At 43.7% G+C, this 17,093-nt stretch overlaps 1 protein-coding gene across 5 annotated transcripts in view; it reads right to left on the bottom strand.

Annotated features, from left to right (window-relative positions):
• LOC308665157 (small ribosomal subunit protein eS21) overlaps window positions 1-6,126 on the bottom strand; it is a gene marked incomplete at its 3' end in the record, with an annotated part of 82,269 nt that extends 76,143 nt beyond the window's left edge. For all 5 annotated transcript variants that reach the window (XR_014025829.1, XM_081322834.1, XM_081322835.1 and 2 more), the window contains exon 1: window positions 5,363-6,126. Coding sequence is in view for 4 of the 5 variants with exons in the window: in XM_081322834.1 (XP_081178960.1) it covers window positions 5,363-5,994 (632 nt within the window). The remainder of the gene's footprint in view (window positions 1-5,362) is intronic.
• Window positions 6,127-17,093: the final 10,967 nt, after the last annotated feature.

Below are 17,093 nucleotides of genomic sequence, written 5' to 3'. Positions count from 1 at the left end.
CGGGTTGAATCCCGAGTGCCGCGTAACAGAGTGAGCACCTGTTACTCGTCCCAGCTTCTGCCAACCTAGCAGTTTGAAAGCACGTAAAAATGCAAGTAGAAAAATAGGGGCCACTACGAGCGTTCTGTGCCCCTTTGGCATCTAGTCATGCCGGCCACATGACCACGGAGACGTCCTCGGACAAGCGCTGGCTCTTCGGCTTTGAAACGGAGATGAGCACCGGCCCCTAGAGTCAGAAACGACTAGCACGAATGTGCAGGGGAACCTTTACCTTTATTCCGCCTTTATTTTTTTTAATAAATAATTCAAGGCAGCAAACATAGCCAATATTCCTTCTTCTTCCTATTTTTCTTTTTTTTTTCAACTTGGTTCATTCTGGATTTCTGGACCTTCTAAGTCAGTGGTGTCCAACCTTGGTAACTTTAAGGCTTGTGGACTTCGTACCGGCTGGGGAATTCTGGGAGTTGAAGTCCACAGGTCTTAAAAGTTACCAAGGCTAGTTCTCAGTACTCTAAAAGAAGATCCAATCCATTTGGAGAGAATTAAAATGAATTATTGTTTTAAAAATTAAATTAAATGGTTTAAATTAAATTAAATTGTGCCTGAGGATGTACTCCAGTACTAATCTGAAAGCTTGGAAGACTAAACCTCTGGGTCCTGGTGAATGACACATATTGAATCCTGCAACGTTATCCTGGGACACGTATATTTGCCTTCCTTTGTGTTGAATTAAAACAGGAAGGCTGATTGTCACACTTGGCTGGAGAAAGCAAAACATCAAACAGGCTAAGAAAAATCTTTCAAAAATATATTATTATTTTTTCTAAAATCCTTTGGGAAAGAAAAGCTCTAGCAGATACCTTTGTTCAGCAACAAGCAAGGAAAAACACACAGCACCTGCAGGGCTCCTAATTGTGGGAGTGGAAGTCCAATGCTCTGTTAGAGGCACTTGATTGCAAAAGCTGTCCTATAAATTTCTAGCTTCCACAGGTAATAATAAATTGTACCTGACAGAGAAGAAAGAGAAGGCTGGCTGAGGAATTCTGGGAGTTGAAATCCTCAAGTCTTAAAGTTGCCACGTTTGGAGAACCCTATCCTAACGCACAGTTATCCTATACAGCAAAAGAATTATTGTTTTTCTTCCCTGGGAAAAATAAGATTTTCTTTCTGTGGACACCCCCCTTACAGCACACATAAAACATTTATTAGCAGGACCAAGGCAAACCGAACAGAGTAACTAAAACAAAAGCAAAACATCTACGGGGAAACTGTTTTGACCTTGATAGTTATCTATCAGGAATGCTTAAGTCCAATTTAAAAGCAAACACCTCTATTCATGACTTAGCATTTGACAAGAATAAACACCCACATAGAAAACTACGAACAGTAACCAAAAGAAAGAAAAAATCTTATGGTAAACTGCCCAAATATTTAAAATACTCACTTACTGGTTTTTTTTTAAAGCAAGAGATGAAGAAAGAATCACATTGATTTAAAATAATCAACTTCTGAAATAATCCAAATTGCCCAGCAGGTTTCGAGAGATTCATTCTTGATTTAAACTCAACCTCAGCAACTTGAAGATGGGTGGACTTCCAACACTGAATGCACCAGTCAAGATGATTTGCCTAATCACTAAATCAACTCAAATGTATTCATATAATACACTGTATCATAAAATAATCAAATGGGGTCGGCTCCATATAACAAGTTATATTATCAAAACACCAACCCCAGCCTCCTCAAAAAACACCTTAACCAAAGTTAATAATAATCAAACTTAACAGACTCTCCAAACGCATAAGAATTGTCTCAATGTCTCCCAACGTGGCCAATTTCCAGAAGTGCAGGCTTCAATCCCAGAATTCTGGGATTGAATTAACTGAGGAATTCTGGGAGTTGAAGTCCACACATACAGAAGTCAGCGAGGTGGGGAAAACCTGTTTTAGGTCTTCATTTGATCTGATTAAACATGCTGTAACTTTAGCATCAGCTTAAATCTCAAGTACTTGGAGATTCTTTATAAACAATGGGTCAACCACTAGGATTATTTGCTTTAAAAGGTTGACTCAGCCTTCCATCCTTCCGAGGTAGGTAAAATGAGGACCCAGATTGTTGGGGGCAATAAGCTGACTTTGTAATAATGCCGCTTGGGCCCCCCCGAAAGCCCTAATAAGCAGGCATATACATAGAATGAAGGCTATTGCTAAGCACATTGGTTTGTGCTTAAATTGTAAGCCGCCCTGAGTCTTCGGAGAAGGGCGGGATATAAATGGGATTAAAATAAAATAAATTAAATTAAATATACATCCGTGCCTCAGCCACAGAAATAGCAAATGTCAACAGACAACTGGCAACATCCTCAGGTTTTTATAGTTTCAGAAACTCAGGGAGGGTATTATTTCCAAAGACATGTTATTTATTTATTTATTGAGAAATTCATTTCGGCTTCTCCTTTTTGAGATTAAATGAAGCTGTAGGTCACTTGATCACAAGTTATGGAGAATTTCTTTGAGATCATTTTCATTCCATTTTTTCACTTTGTGGCTCCTCATAACAAAAGATGGATTTTACTGAAGCAATATACAGTAGGATTCAAAAAAAAATCACTCAGGGCAGATGGGTAGTATAGAAATTATATATATGTATATATATTTTTAAAAAGCTGCTTTTGAGCATATGGGATCATGAAAAGATAGCCTTCTTTTTAAGGAGCTACAGAAAGAAGCTATACTCATATTTTCATGCATTTGAAGCACCTTTCTCAATTATCTCAGAAATATTTTCAGAGTCCAAGAAAAGATAGCTTTAGGAAGTATCTAGTTGAATTGGTGCACTGAAGGAGGGATATAAATGTAATAAACTATGTATGGGAAAATACACTAGCCATACTTATTATGACCTGGAAGGAAATGTATGTACAAATTGCAAATAGGAGGAATTAAAACACCTATTTCAAGCTACAATGCTTGTGTTCACACAACACAGTCCCAGATCAGTAATAAAACTAGCAACTGTACTTACTTGTCTATGGAGATTTTCAATCATCCAGGTCATGGTTGTCCCAAAGGTGCTTTTTCCAAATGGCAACTGGACTTCCTTGGTTTTTCTTTTCCTTTGAAAACATTTCACTTCTCATCCAAGAAGCTTCTTCACTTCAGTTCAGAATGGAAGAAATCTCTTGGGTGAAAAAGTGAAATATTTCAAAGGAAAAAATAAAAAAAGTCCACTTGCCTTTTGGAAAAAGCACATTTGGGACGACAACTGTACTTGTGTGACGTAATCAACTTAGGTATTTTGTAGCTCAGTTTATTATATTTAACTTGCTTGTGGTCCCATGCATTATGCAAACCTAGAAAGTGGTCTAATTCAAAAACTAGGTTATATGAATTTTGCAACAGGATCCTATGACTTGGTCAAGACCAGCCAACTAGCTTTACAGATTTGAAGATTGCAACAAATGCCCCAAATAGCACATTTCTGAAAGATCACTTGGCCCAGAGTCTAGGTGCTCAGTGAATCTTTTATGTTTACCTTCTTCATAGCATCTCTGCCAATTTTAGGTTTATTCATAGATTCCGAGTAAAAACCATGGAACAACTCGTAAAGTCTCTCTTGAAATGAACATATTCAGAAAGTTTTCTTGGCAACACTACAGAAATGGTTTGCTTTTGACTTCTTCCAGGATATTTTTTTTCAATTTCTCAATCTATGCTACATATTGATCTACTCTACAGATTGATTTACAGTTTGCTTTGCAGCCTTTCTTAACAATGTCACATCCAAGTAGGTCTAAGCCTGCTCAGCTTTTGAAGATCAGTCAAAGCTTATCTGTTGGCTTAATCAATGTGCCCAGCCAAAAGATCACACAACACACACACACAGAAATCTATGATGGTGGGGGTAGAAGGAAGTTTGCATGGAGATGGATGAACTTTCCAAAGAAAGCGCTCTTATTTTTTTGAGCTTGAGCCTAAGAATGCTATTCACTTATTCACAACAGCAAAAATCAAATTACATAGGCTGAGCTTAAGTTGTCTCATTGGCCTCTGTGCAAAGAGCGATTGAGATCCCCAGGCAAAAAGCTCATTTTGTACACAAACACAACTTCCTCCGGTCTTTTGGCCATATTGGGGTGGTGAAAATGCCCCCCAGATTTGCTTCTCTTAAGGCTCAAAGGGACCCAACAGTTAGTTCCACAGAGCTTGGAGACTCTTCTGCAAGATTTGAGTGTGAAAACCAAGGAGAAAAAAGGGGAAGGGATTATTTTGACATAACTTCTCTGGATAGCAAAACAAACACACACACACACACCCCACAAAAGAAGGGATTGGTAGTAAGAAAAGGCAACCAGTATGTAATTCTTGAGAAAAACGAGAAGCAAAGCTGCACACCACCCTATTCCTTCTCTCCCAACCATCTCCTAAATCCAGAAAATGCAAACTCAACACACACCTTTAAAATGTAGGGCCCAATCACTGAATGGGGGCTGGGGAGGTGGGGGGGGGTCACAAAAGGACATTGGCCAGCCAGCTGCAATCTCAGGGCTATGGTTTTTGTTTTTTTTTTGTTTTTTTGCAATTCTGGTCAAAGGTATCAGGTGGAAACATCTTAGGAGGCGTTCCCCAACTTTCCTTCTCCTTTAGGAAATAAGGAGACCTCAGGCTTTGGGGGTGACTTTCCTTTCCTTGATCTTGCTATCCAAGGATACAGCTCCGTAGCTTTCCTCTGGCTGCACACAGAGGTAGCCTTCCCACGCTCCCTTGAGAGAGGGCCCCCTTTGGCGCTGCAAGCCGACACGAAAGTTTGCTCAGCCTAAAATCCAGAGGTTTCCCCCGGAGCCACCGCATACAGACGTGATCTTGGCTCACCCCGCCTGCCTTACATTACGCCACCTTGCCCAACAAGCCGCTTCCGCTGGGATGGTGGCCATTGGGCAAGTCCAGTCGGCCCATCCTAAAGAGGTAACCGGGGTGGTGGTGGTGGTGGTGTCTGCAGCCCCACGCACCCGGCAGGGGAAAAAAAAAAGTTGCACAAGACAAGGACGTGGCCAGGATTCTCACGTGCCCCAAGACCCCTTCCTCGCGGCTGGCCAGAAAACAAGGCATTCAGACGAGAGAGGGGGAGAGAGAGAGAGAAAAGAAGGCGGGCGGGCGGGCGGGCGATGGGGAGGCGGTTCCCCAGTCCAGAAGACACAGCAGGGAGGGGGCTATTGCCCACCAGCAGATGGGTCTGGACAAGAAAGTGGACTCAGCTTGCAGACCATCAAAAACAGACGGCACCAGCTCTTCCTCCCCCCCCCCCTGCAAGAAGGAGACCCGGGAGCAGAGGGAGGGAGGGGAAGGGGGACAGAGACCCTCACCTTTGCCTCTGCACCTCCACAGGTAGCCCTCCTCCTCCTCCTCCAACAGGGGCGCCCTGGTTGTGGTTCAGCAATCCGGGGGGCGCGATGCCCGTCTTGGGGGCCCCCACCAACACCCCTGCCAGGGCGGCCGGGCTGACGGCGGCGGCGGGCACCGGGCAGAGCGGGCTGCCCAGCAGCAGCTGGGGCAGGAGAGCAGCGGCCGCGGCGCCCAGCCCGCGGGAAGGGTCCAGCTCAGTCGTGGGGGCCAGCAGGAACCCCGCCGGGGGTCCGTGGGGGGGCGGCGGCAGCAGCAGGCGGGGCGCGGGCTCGGCCGACGCCGCCCCCCCTGCCTCTTCCTCCGGCCGCGGGGGCGGCGGCGGGGGCGGGGGCGGCTGCTGCTGCTGCTGCTGCGGTTCCCCCGGGGCCGACGAGGCGGGGAAGGCGGGCTGCCCCTGCGACGGCTTGCCGGACGCCGGGCAGGGCGGCCGCCCGTCCAAGGAGATGTTGTTGAGGAAGAAGAGGGCGGCCTGCCTCCGCCGCGCATCGCCGCCCCGCTTGCGAGCCCCGGCCGCCGCCAGCCCAGCCGCTGCCTCCGGAGGCTCCTCTCGGGCCGGCCGGTTAGTCGGGGAGCCGCACGCAGTCGCAGCCATTCTCCGCCGCCGCCTCTGCCCGCAGCCGCCACTGCCGCCACTCGCAGCGGCGGGGAAGCCGTCGGCCCGCCGGCCGCCCGCCCCCAGCTCGGGCGGGTGGAGCGCACTCGCGCTTCCCCCTCTGGCCGCTCGGCCCGGCTAAGGGAGGCGGCTCAGGTGAGCCTGGCCAGCTATTGGCCGCGTCGCGGCGGTATGTAAATACGGACGACCTTCGCCGCTTCTCATTGGCGCGCCGTCCGTCCTATAGTCACGGCCGCTCTATTTTCCCCTCCTCCTCCTCTCCCCAGCCCTCCACCCGGGACCTTTTCTTTCCTCCTTCCTTTCTCTTTACGCGTCTTCACGCGGTCCTAAAGGCCGCCGGGTTCAAAGGCCGGGAACGTTATCCGAGGGGGGGGGGGGAAGAAAAAACAACAACAACAAGAAAAGTTCAGTTGCCTTTTGGAGAAACCAGGTGGATGGCTGAGAATCTCTATAGACATTTATTTTTTTTATTTTTATTTTAATTCCATTTATATCCCCGCCCTTCTCCGAAGACTCAGGGCGGCTTACAAGCTTAGCAGTAGCCTTCATTCTATGGATATGCCTGCTTATTAGGGCTTTCACACACACACCCCCAAGCGGCATTACCTACCTCGGAAGGATGGAAACCTTGAGCCTGGTGGGATGCGAACCTGCACTAATTGCAGGCAGCTGGTGTTACTTAAGGAGGCATTAGCCCACTGCTCCACCAAGGCTCCATTTGGTGAGAAATGCAAGGAAAGCATCTTTTAGAGCAGTGTTTCTCAAACCTGGGGGTTGCTGGTGTGTCTGCCTGCCTAGACTAGAGTCATTACATAGCTGGGAGATGGGCAGCTATGCAAACTGAATAAATAAATATGTCTTAAAAGTCAGGTGGCCCATGACTTGAAAAGGCAAAGAAGAAACAGATTATAGTCAAATACAACACACCCAGTGTTTTTTCAAACTTCGCATTTTTGAGATGTGTGGACTTCAATTCCCAGAATCCCCCAGCCAGCATGGCTAGCTGGGGAATTCTGGGAGTTGTGGGTCCATGCATCTTGAAGTTGACGTCTGAAAAACACTGGTCACTATGTCAACAATCCTCTTCTTGGGGGAGCTGGTTATATATAGGGTTTGCAAATCTCACTTTTAATAGAGTTCTGTTATTCATACCATATACCTGACCAGGTGAAGGAAGTCCAAGGAAGTTTGACATTTAGCCCTCTTTTTTCTAATATTGACTGACTTATAGGTTTATTCAACGGATGTATCTTTCCATTGAGTCAGTTAGCAAACATACGAGCAGAAAGGGTTTGAAATCCAACTTTATTCATTGGAGTTCCACACTTTATTTTCTAAGAAAGAGCTGGTTTAAGGAGATTATAGCATTCATCTCTGTTATCTGTTTTTTTTGTTTTTTGTTTTGGACATTACCTTCAGTAGCCCTAGATCAGGGGTAGGCAACCTCGGCTCTTTTATGACTCATGGACTTCAACTCCGAGAATTCCTGACTCAGGAATTCTGGGAGTTGAAGTCCATGAGTCATAAAAGAGCTGAGGTTGCCTACCCCTGCCCTAGATAAAATATGTAATACTAGTCTTGGAAGGGAAGAAGGAAGAACCCGATTTTCAGAAAATTTGCTTCTAGGATGTTTCTAATAATAGGTCACATCTAATGGCAAACCTCACAGGATTTGCTTGCACAGCTGTTCAAAGTTATGCTAACTTTTTGTTTAATACCGATAACTGAATTTTCAAGTTAAAGTTAACACTTAAAGGTACTGAATTTGAGAAATATTGGTTTAGAGAGAGCAGGTGAGTGAGTTTGTGGCACTTTGCTGACTCCTGGAGACTGCCTGGACTGGTCCCTGCAGTTTTCTTGGCAAGATTTTTCAAACTGTTTTGCCTTTGCCTTCTTCTTAGGGCTGAAAGAGAATGACTGGCTTAAGACGGAAGGTCATTAGGCCTACATAAGTCAGAGTGTTTCCCCGGATGGCAGCAGAGAGGTATAGAAAATTCTGTTTGCAACCATCTTGCTGCAGCCCAGATAATGCAACCCTCTTATTATGATATAATGGGGGTTCCATCTTGAATTTCTTTAGCTGATGGGTCTTTAATAATAATAAACCTTTATTGTCAAAGTACAACATGTGTACATTGAGATTAACTGAGCCTCCCCCCCTCCTCTCTCCCCCCAACACACAGTGACAACAAGCCCTCCATCCTACCACACCATGTGAACCAACTACACCACACACCGGTCTCCCAAGTCAATTCTGCATAAGATTATGTCCCATTTAAAAGCCTAACAGCCCACGGATAAAAGCTATTTTTCAGCCTGTTGGTACGGCTGGCTATATTCCTGTATCTCCTACCGGATGGTAGTAGAGTAAAGAGATACCGTCCAGGCTTAGCAGAGCTGGTTCTGGCAATTCCTTGGATGGGTGACTTGAGAAATTTCAGAATTCTAAATAAGAAATGGCAAATAACTTTGGTGTTATTGTCGAACTGACAACATAATGTCCATTAAGTCATTAGGCGTTAAGCTCTATGGTAGAGAGATTGTTACAATTTTGTTGATATTTATTCCTGCAATAGGTGCTGGAACTGGACCATTTATCTTGGTTAATTTTTAATCCTAACCCTAAATATTATGTCGTAGAGTATTTGGATCTGAGACCACCAAGTCTATAGGCTAAAGTGAGAAACTGAGCATCCAAATAAGAAATCTTTCTTTTTTAACCAATGCAAAGCTATCAATAGAGCCTTGGTGGAGCAGTGGGCTGATGCCTCCTTAAGTAACACCAGCTGCCTGCAATTAGTGCAGGTTCGCATCCCACCAGGCTCAAGGTTGACTCAGCCTTCCATCCTTCCGAGGTAGGTAAAATGAGGACCCAGATTGTTGGGGGCAATTAAGCTGACTTTGTAATAATGCCGCTTGGGGGGTGTATGAAAGCCCTAATAAGCAGGCATATACATAGAATGAAGGCTACTGCTAAGCTTGTAAGCCGCCCTGAGTCTTCGGAGAAGAGCGGGATATAAATGGAATTAAAATAAAAAAATAAAAAAAATACTTTGACATGGACAGTTTCATTATGATGGCATTCCTTTTTTTATTACTGCCATTTTATTTCATCTGATGTTTTGCACTGCTCAAGAATATTTTGAGACAGTGGGGTTTTTAACTACATAAATAAGTAAAATAAAAAAAACCGTGGTGCCTTTGCTTTTCCTGCTGAACTGTTTCATCTTTCTTTAGATGCCTCCAGAAGTTAATTTCCAAATAAATCCTGCAACCTACCTGCTCCATTGAGAATTTCTGGCTTATAAAGCTTCTGATTTGAAAAGAAAATTGAATATTGATTTTACAATTTATGAAATGGTTTTGGGTTTTAATCTTTGTGTGCCACTCAGGGTCACCTTGGTGAAATAGGCAGCTGTATCAATTGTTTAAACAATTAAACAAAGGGATGAATGAATAAAAAAGAAAGCACACGTATATTCCTCATTTTCAAAACTTCAAAACAGTAAGCATTTAAAGCAGGTTTCCTGACTGAATCCTGTTTTCCACATTATAGAAAACTTTTTTAAAAGCATAGACTAAATGACTAATTAATATATTAAAATCTCTAGTATCAATTATTTACTGGATAGCAGACCATCTTTTTTTTCCAATGTGCCTACAGGAATTCTTTTCTTATTTTTTTCACCTTCACATTGGGAAAAAGCCCTGTTGTATTTTTTCCTGAAGAGTACTATTAAGGCCATTGCAGGATGTCTGTCCCCCCAAAACTGTGAGGTGCAGCCCTAGTAGGCAAATTGTTCATTGACTTCTGTATGGAGATTCTTAATCCCAAAGGTAGCTGGACTTTGTTTTTCCTTGAAAACAGGAAATCTCAAATCTCGCTTGTAGAATTTCCAGCCATGGGTTAGTCCTTGATGGCATTCACACAATACACTTAACCTTAAGGGGACTGAATTTCTTATTTTCTAACTTGACCCAGCGTTGGTCAAGTTAATCAACGCTGGCCATAAGTTAATCAAATAGCCGAGGTTGACGTTGGCAGCCACTAGCTGACCCAAAATTTGGCAGATCATATTGTGTAACCTTGGTTGAATTTAAGGAAGGCTCTGTTGCTTCTTCTGAATGCTGCTTCATTGCTGCAAATTTAGCGCTGGTATTTGAACCAGGCTGCAGCACACAATGATAGCCTGCCCAGCAGAAAAGAGCAGCTGCGTTGAAGGTTATTTGCAAACTGTGAAGAAATGACTTTCCTTTTTCTTTGAGTGTAATTGGATGGAGTCATGGATTGCAAACTTAATATTATGGTTTTTTTTTCTTTCTTTGCTGATAGCTGGGCCTTCTAATCCGGGAGCGTTAAATGTGTTACTGAAAAAGGGTGTTTTTTTTCTGGACATGCTATCTGCAAGTCCCAGCTGCTTATCATTCTTAGGGTTTTAGTAACTAGCCATGATAATCTAGACAGGAATTTCACTTCCTACGGTATCTCACCCTGGATGTTAAATTAGCATAGAATCACTGGGGGAAAAAGCTATTTCCATGTAAGGTAAAGGTAAAGGTTGCCCCGCACTTGCGTGCTGGTCATTTCTGACTCTAGGGGCCGGTGCTCATCTCCGTTTCAAAGCCGAAGAGCCAGCGTTTGTCCGAGGACGTCTCCGTGGTCTTGTGGCCGGCATGACTAGATGCCAAAGGCGCACGGAATGCTGTTACCTTCCCACCGTAGTGGTCCCTATTTTTCTACTTGCATTTTTATGTGCTTTCGAACTGCTAGGTTGGCAGAAGCTGGGACGAGTAACCGGCGCTCACTCTGTTACGCGGCACTCGGGATTCGACACGCCAAACTGCCAACCTTCTGATCGACAAGCTCAGCATCCTAACCCACTGAGCCACTCTCTTTTTATTTCATACTTGTTCACACAGCACACTAAACCTTGAACTCAGGTTTAAAAAGGAAATTTTTCTTTAAATTGAGCTTGATTCTTGGTGACCTTAGAGCAATTTTTTGCAACCTCAGCTATTTTAAGATGTGTGGACTTCAACTCCCAGAATTCCCTAAGCAGCTATGCTGGCTGGGGAATTCTGGGAGTTGAAGTCCACACCTCTTCACATTGTGAGGTTGAGAAACACTGCTTTACAGATACCATAGTCTTCTTGGTAATAGTACAGCCATGTTTGCCCCTGCCTTTTTCCAGGAGATACTGTACAGATTCGTAGTTTAGCATCTACTCTTGGTGGTCTCCCATCCATGTATGAATGAGATCCAACTCTGCTTGGTTGTAAAGTTCTTACAAGGTCAGCTTGGTGCTACCATGATTCCATCTGATTTGAATTACAGCTTAGTTTCCTTATTTATTCAGCCAGCCAGTCATTTTATGTCTGTCCTTGACTAGCAAAACAAATATTTGAAAGAAAAATAGTCTAATTTATCTGTTTGAATATCAATACAGCCTATACAGCACAGAAATTGTCTAGAATAAAACAAGCCATGTAATCATGTAACATTACAAGTACTATTGTAAGTTTAATTTGGAGCATGGAAATTAATATAGTGAAGCAATTAGAATAAGGCAATTAAGTGGTTATTTAGAATAACAGAATGGGGAAATTGCCAGTCTAAAGTACAGAACCATTATAATGCCAAAATCCATGGGAAAAAGGGGTAACAGCTCTCTTATTTAACTTCATTTTATTTATTTTTTAAACTATTTTGTAGACCTTTTATTTGTGTATTTTTCTGGTATATTTTTACTGGGTGTTTTATTTTATGAATTGCCCAAAGTCCTTTGGGACTGCAGCAGTTTCTAAATTTGGGTAATAAATAAAAAAATGTGACCTGTTGCACTGCCTGAACTGCATTATGATTTAAAGCAGTGTTTTTCAAACTTGGCAACTTTAAGATGGCTGGCTAGGGAATTCTGGGTATTGAAGTCCACTCATCTTAAAAGTTGCGAAGTTTAAAACGACGGCTTGGTCTCACTATATGCCTTTGCACCTGGGCCTAGTTTTCTAGCACCAGCACCACCTGTTAAATTACAGGTGGTCCTCAGCTTACGACCACAATTTTCATTGCTAAGCAGGACAGTTGTGAAGTGAGTTTTGCCCCATTTTACGACCTTTCTTACCACAGTTGTTAAGTGAATCACTGCAGTGGTTAAGTTAGTAACATGGGTTGGTAAATGAATCTGGCTACCCCCGTTGCCTTTGCTTGTCAGACGTTTGCAAAAGGGGATCACATGATCCCCGGGACACTGCGACCATCATAAATATGAGTCAGTTGCCAAGCACCTGAATGTTGATCATGTGATCACAGGGATGCTGCAGTGGTTGTGCGAAAAACGGTCACAGGCCTTTTTTTCCAATGCCATTGTAACTTTAAACAGTCACTAAACAAATCGTTATAAGTGGAGGACTATTTGTTCAACCCATCCAATTCCGTTTTAGCCCAATCCGGCATGTTGTGTGAACACAACTTCTGCATCTCCTACCAAAAAATGGCGCAGACTCAAGGATCACTCTTGAGGAGATTTTTGTTCTATTGGTGATCCTAATATCAAAAGTTCAGATCTCCTTGAATAAGTTATCACCTAGCAGGTGAGCTCTCTGACTCATCAAAACACAGAATTTGGAGTCACGGTGCGTAACTCTGTCGCAATCTTAAGCCAACTTTCTTTCTTTTTTTGCTGTCAAGCAAATTTGATGCCAAATGAAAGCAAAAACATTTGGGGCAATGCGATAAAACTTCATTCAACCCAGTGGACTTTGGATGGAATGGACCAAGCAGACCAGATGACAGTGGCAATTTCATCATCGCATAAATGGCATCATTTGTTTCACCTACTTATAACTAAAAGGGCCACAAATGCTCTCCAATTCAATTGCTAATGGGGAATAAGGGGCACCTTCCTCACATTTTTCTGTTCAACTGGATTTTGATTGTACAGTCATCCCACTGCCTATGACAGCTTCGGCCCTTCCAGCTAGTCCCTTCATCTGGTCCTAATTGAAAAGATTGTGGGTATGGGTGGATGAGACTCTGTGTGTGTGTGTGTTTGTGTGTGTGTGTGTGTGTGTGTGAGAGAGAGAGAGAGAGAGAGAGAGCGAGACCAAAGAACCTTTTGTGCTTCAGTGATCCTCAACTTATGACCAGTTGTTTAGCAACCATTCAAAGTTACAGCAGACCACAAAAATGGGACTTAGGACCCAGTTTCAAAGTTCTGAGGTCTGCCTCCCCCATGTGGTCATGTGACCAAACTTCAGGTGCTGAGCTGCCTTTGCAGCCATTTACAAGAACCCGCAGTTGTGACTGTAAAACCTGCCCATAGAGAACAATGCATTCGCTTAACAACCATGGGATTTGGAAATTGGAAGCTGATCTTCTTGAAAGCAGCCACTTCAGCTTGCCGGCTGGCAATAGATTGGCCCCCATCTGATTAGCAATAGCAATAGCAATAGCACTTAGACTTATATACCGCTTCTTGGTGCTTTACAGTTCCCCTTAAGTGGTTTACACAGAATCAGCATATTGACCCCAACAATTGGGGTCCTCATTTTACCAACTTTGGAAGGATGGAAGGCTGAGTCAACCTTGAGCCAGTCAAGATCGAACTCCTGGCTGCGGGCAGAGTTAGCTGGCAATATTGCATTGTACCCACTGCGCCACCACGACTCTTCTAACATCTCTGTTAACATCCAGGTTAAAGCTCTCCTCCAAAGATCTGGTGTGGAAAATCTAAATTAGGTTGACAACAATGTGGGGTTTGAATTTATGTTTTTTAATTGATGCTTTGTAATTCACTTCTTATGCTGTCAGTTGCCTAGAGTCTAGGGAGTATGGCCCCACACCAATAAGGTTATAGGTAAAGGTAAAGATAAAGGTTCCCCCGCACATGCATGCTAGTCGTTCCCAACTCTAGGGGCCAGTGCTCATCTCCGTTTCAAAGCCAAAGAGCCAGCGCTTGTCCGACGACGTCTCCGTGGTCATGTGGCCAGCATTACTAGATGCCAAAGGCGCACAGAGTGCTGTTACCTTCCCACCTGAGTGGTCCCTATTTTTCTACTTGCATTTTTACATGCTTTTGAACTGCTAGGTTGGCAGAAGCTGGGACGAGTAACAGGCGCTCACTCTGTTACGTGGCACTCGGGATTCGACCCGCCAATCTGCCGACCATCTCATCGACAAGCTGAGCATCCTAACCCACTGAGCCACCGCGTCCCACAATGAGGTTATATGACAGTATAAATAAACAAAGATGCCAGGCAACAAGGATTTGTGCAGGATGTTGTAAAAACAAGGTGGTGCCCACAATGGTGTGATCGAAAGTCCCTCTGTTATTTAATGCGCGTTGAAACCTGTGGATTTTCAGTCACACTGTTGCGGCCATCAATTTCCCTTGGTTTGACTATACACTGCAAATGTCCTTACCTCCAAAAGTGGCTTACAGTTTTCTTCTGATATTAACTAGTTGAATATCGTAAGTCGATATTCACATGATTGAATCACGCAGACCAGGAACAATGATGCATTCAGCTAATACAATGGGCACACATTCATACCGAATGACAGAAAGAAGACTATTCTGTTTTGGAAAAAAAAAGGACAAGGTCCAATTGTTATAGCTTTCAGGAGTGGAGAGGAAGAAGGGCAGGAACATAGTCACTAAAACTTACTGTATAGAAACCCAGCTTTAGAAATTCAAGGTCTTTTGCTTCTAACCTTGAGCCTTGGTGGAGCAGTGGGCTAATGCCTCCTTAAGTAACACCAGCTGCCTGCAATTAGTGCAGGTTCGAGTCCCACCAGGCTCAAGGTTGACTCAGCCTTCCATCCTTCCGAGGTAGGTAAAATGAGGACCCAGATTGTTGGGGGCAATAAGCTGACTTTGTAAAAATGCCGCTGCCCCCCCGAAAGCCCTAATAAGCAGGCATATACATAGAATGAAGGCTATTGCTAAGCACATTGATTTGTGCTTCTTAGATTGTAAGCCGCCCTGAGTCTTCGGAGAAGGGCGGGATATAAATGGGATAAAAAACAAAACAAAAAACCTCTCAGGAATTCCAAGAATTGGAATTGCCAAATAACATAATGGTGATCTTGTGCATCTAATAGGTTTAGCGGAGCCAATGTTGCTAAACTCTCATTTTCATTAGGAAAGTGTGGGAAATACTTACTTTATTGTACATACTCAGGAGACAATTGCATCAACACTATTCATTAATTTGCTTTAATGGTACGGACGCTTACATTTACAGGTAGTCTTCGACTTATGACCACAACTGAACCCTAAATTTCCGTTGCTAAGTGAGACAATTGTTAAGTGAGTTTTGCCCCATTTTACAACCTGATCAGGAGACTGGAGGCTAAAACATAAGGGACAGTTGCTGGAACTGGGTATGTCTAGTAGTTTAATGAAGAGAAGGATGAGGAGTGACATGATAGCAGTCTCCCAATATCTCAGGGGCTGCCCCAAAGAAGAGGGAGTCAAGCTAGTCTCCAAAGCACCTGAAGGCAGAACAAGAAGCAACAGATGGAAACTAACCAAGGAGAGAAGCAACCTAGATTTGAGGAGAAATTTCCTGACAGAACAATTAACCAGTGGAACAACCTGCCTCCAGAAGCGGTGAATGCTCCAACACTGGAAGTTTTTAAGAAGAGACTGGACAGCCATTTGTCTGAAATGGTATAGGGTTTCCTACCTTAGCAGGGGGTTGGACTAGATGACTTCCAAGGTCCCTTCCAACTTTCTTCTTCTTCTTCTTCTTCTTCTTCTTCTTCTTCTTCTTCTTCTTCTTCTTCTTCTTCTTCTTCTTCTTCTTCTTCTTCTTCTTCTCCTCCTCCTCCTCCTCCTCCTCCTCCTCCTCCTCCTCCTCCTCCTCCTCCTCCTCCTTCTCCTCCTCCTCCTCCTCCTCCTCCTTCTCAACAACAACAATAATAATGTCCTAGTTGGGGAATGAAAGGTCCGCAAGAAAACCACCAAGCTAAAGATGGAACCAAGGACCCCACCATTCAACCCTGAGCTACAAATATTCTCTTCATTTGGTATAGCCATCAAATCTCTGGAATTTACCATCCTCTCTGGTGCCTAAGAGGAAACTGCTTTCTGAATTGGAGATCAAAACGAACAGACTATTTCTTGTTAGCGGGTAGCTGCCAAGGATCAGCCAGAACACATAACTGAGTTTTGAGATTTGGGAAAATCAGTTCCTCTGGAGATCATCCATGAATCCACACTGAGTAGAATCCTCTTTCAAGCAATGATTGTTAATCAATTTCCCGGGACAGCTGCATAGAGAAAGCACGTCTTCTCCATGTCCACTAGGTGGCAGTCAAGGACCAGCAGAGCCATAGGTTTTCTCTTATGGCATTAATCACCATGGATTTTGCCCTGGAGATGTCCTTAAGGCAAACTCAAGCAGAGGTTTTGGTGGCTTTTATACTGGGTGAATTAAACAGAGTCCAAAAATAAGAATTCTGGACAACCGTAATATATTCCTGGAGTTCAGTAACAATTTGGACGTGTCATACTGTTTTCTTGGCAACCGTTCAGAAGCAGTTTGTCACTGTCTGCTTCCAGGATGGAATAATAGGATTTATTATTGGTGGTCTCCCATCCAAGTACTGACCAGATTTGATCTTGCTTAGCTTTCTAAACATCAGCCATGGCTGGCTAATTGCTCCACCTAATGAGACACATTGACTGCTTGTTGGAAGGCTGGAAATGGTGATCATGTGACCCTGGGAGGCTGCAACCATCGTAAATACAAGTTGGGTGTGAAGCACCCACCCACATTTTGATCACATGGCCTTGGAGATTCTGTGACAGTCATAACTGCAAGGACTGATTGTAAGTCACTTTTTTTCAGTGCCGTTGTAACTTCAGTCACTAAACGAATAGTTGTCAATCAAGGACTACCTGAAATAAAATTGAAACGTGACTCGATCCCCAACTGTGCTTCAGGAAAGAACATCAGAGCAAGCTGCGATAAGGCAAGCATGCTCAGGAATGAGCGATAATATTTTAACGCTCAGAAACTTTGCAAATCTGAGACGATCAGGGAATAAAAGTTTAATTAAAGATATGAAA

This window comes from Vipera berus (assembly GCF_964194415.1).
Source record: "Vipera berus genome assembly, chromosome: 3".
NCBI lineage: Eukaryota > Metazoa > Chordata > Lepidosauria > Squamata > Viperidae > Vipera > Vipera berus.
The sequence above is the reverse complement of the archived record's forward strand: the minus strand, read 5'-3'. Positions and strand labels throughout refer to the sequence as shown.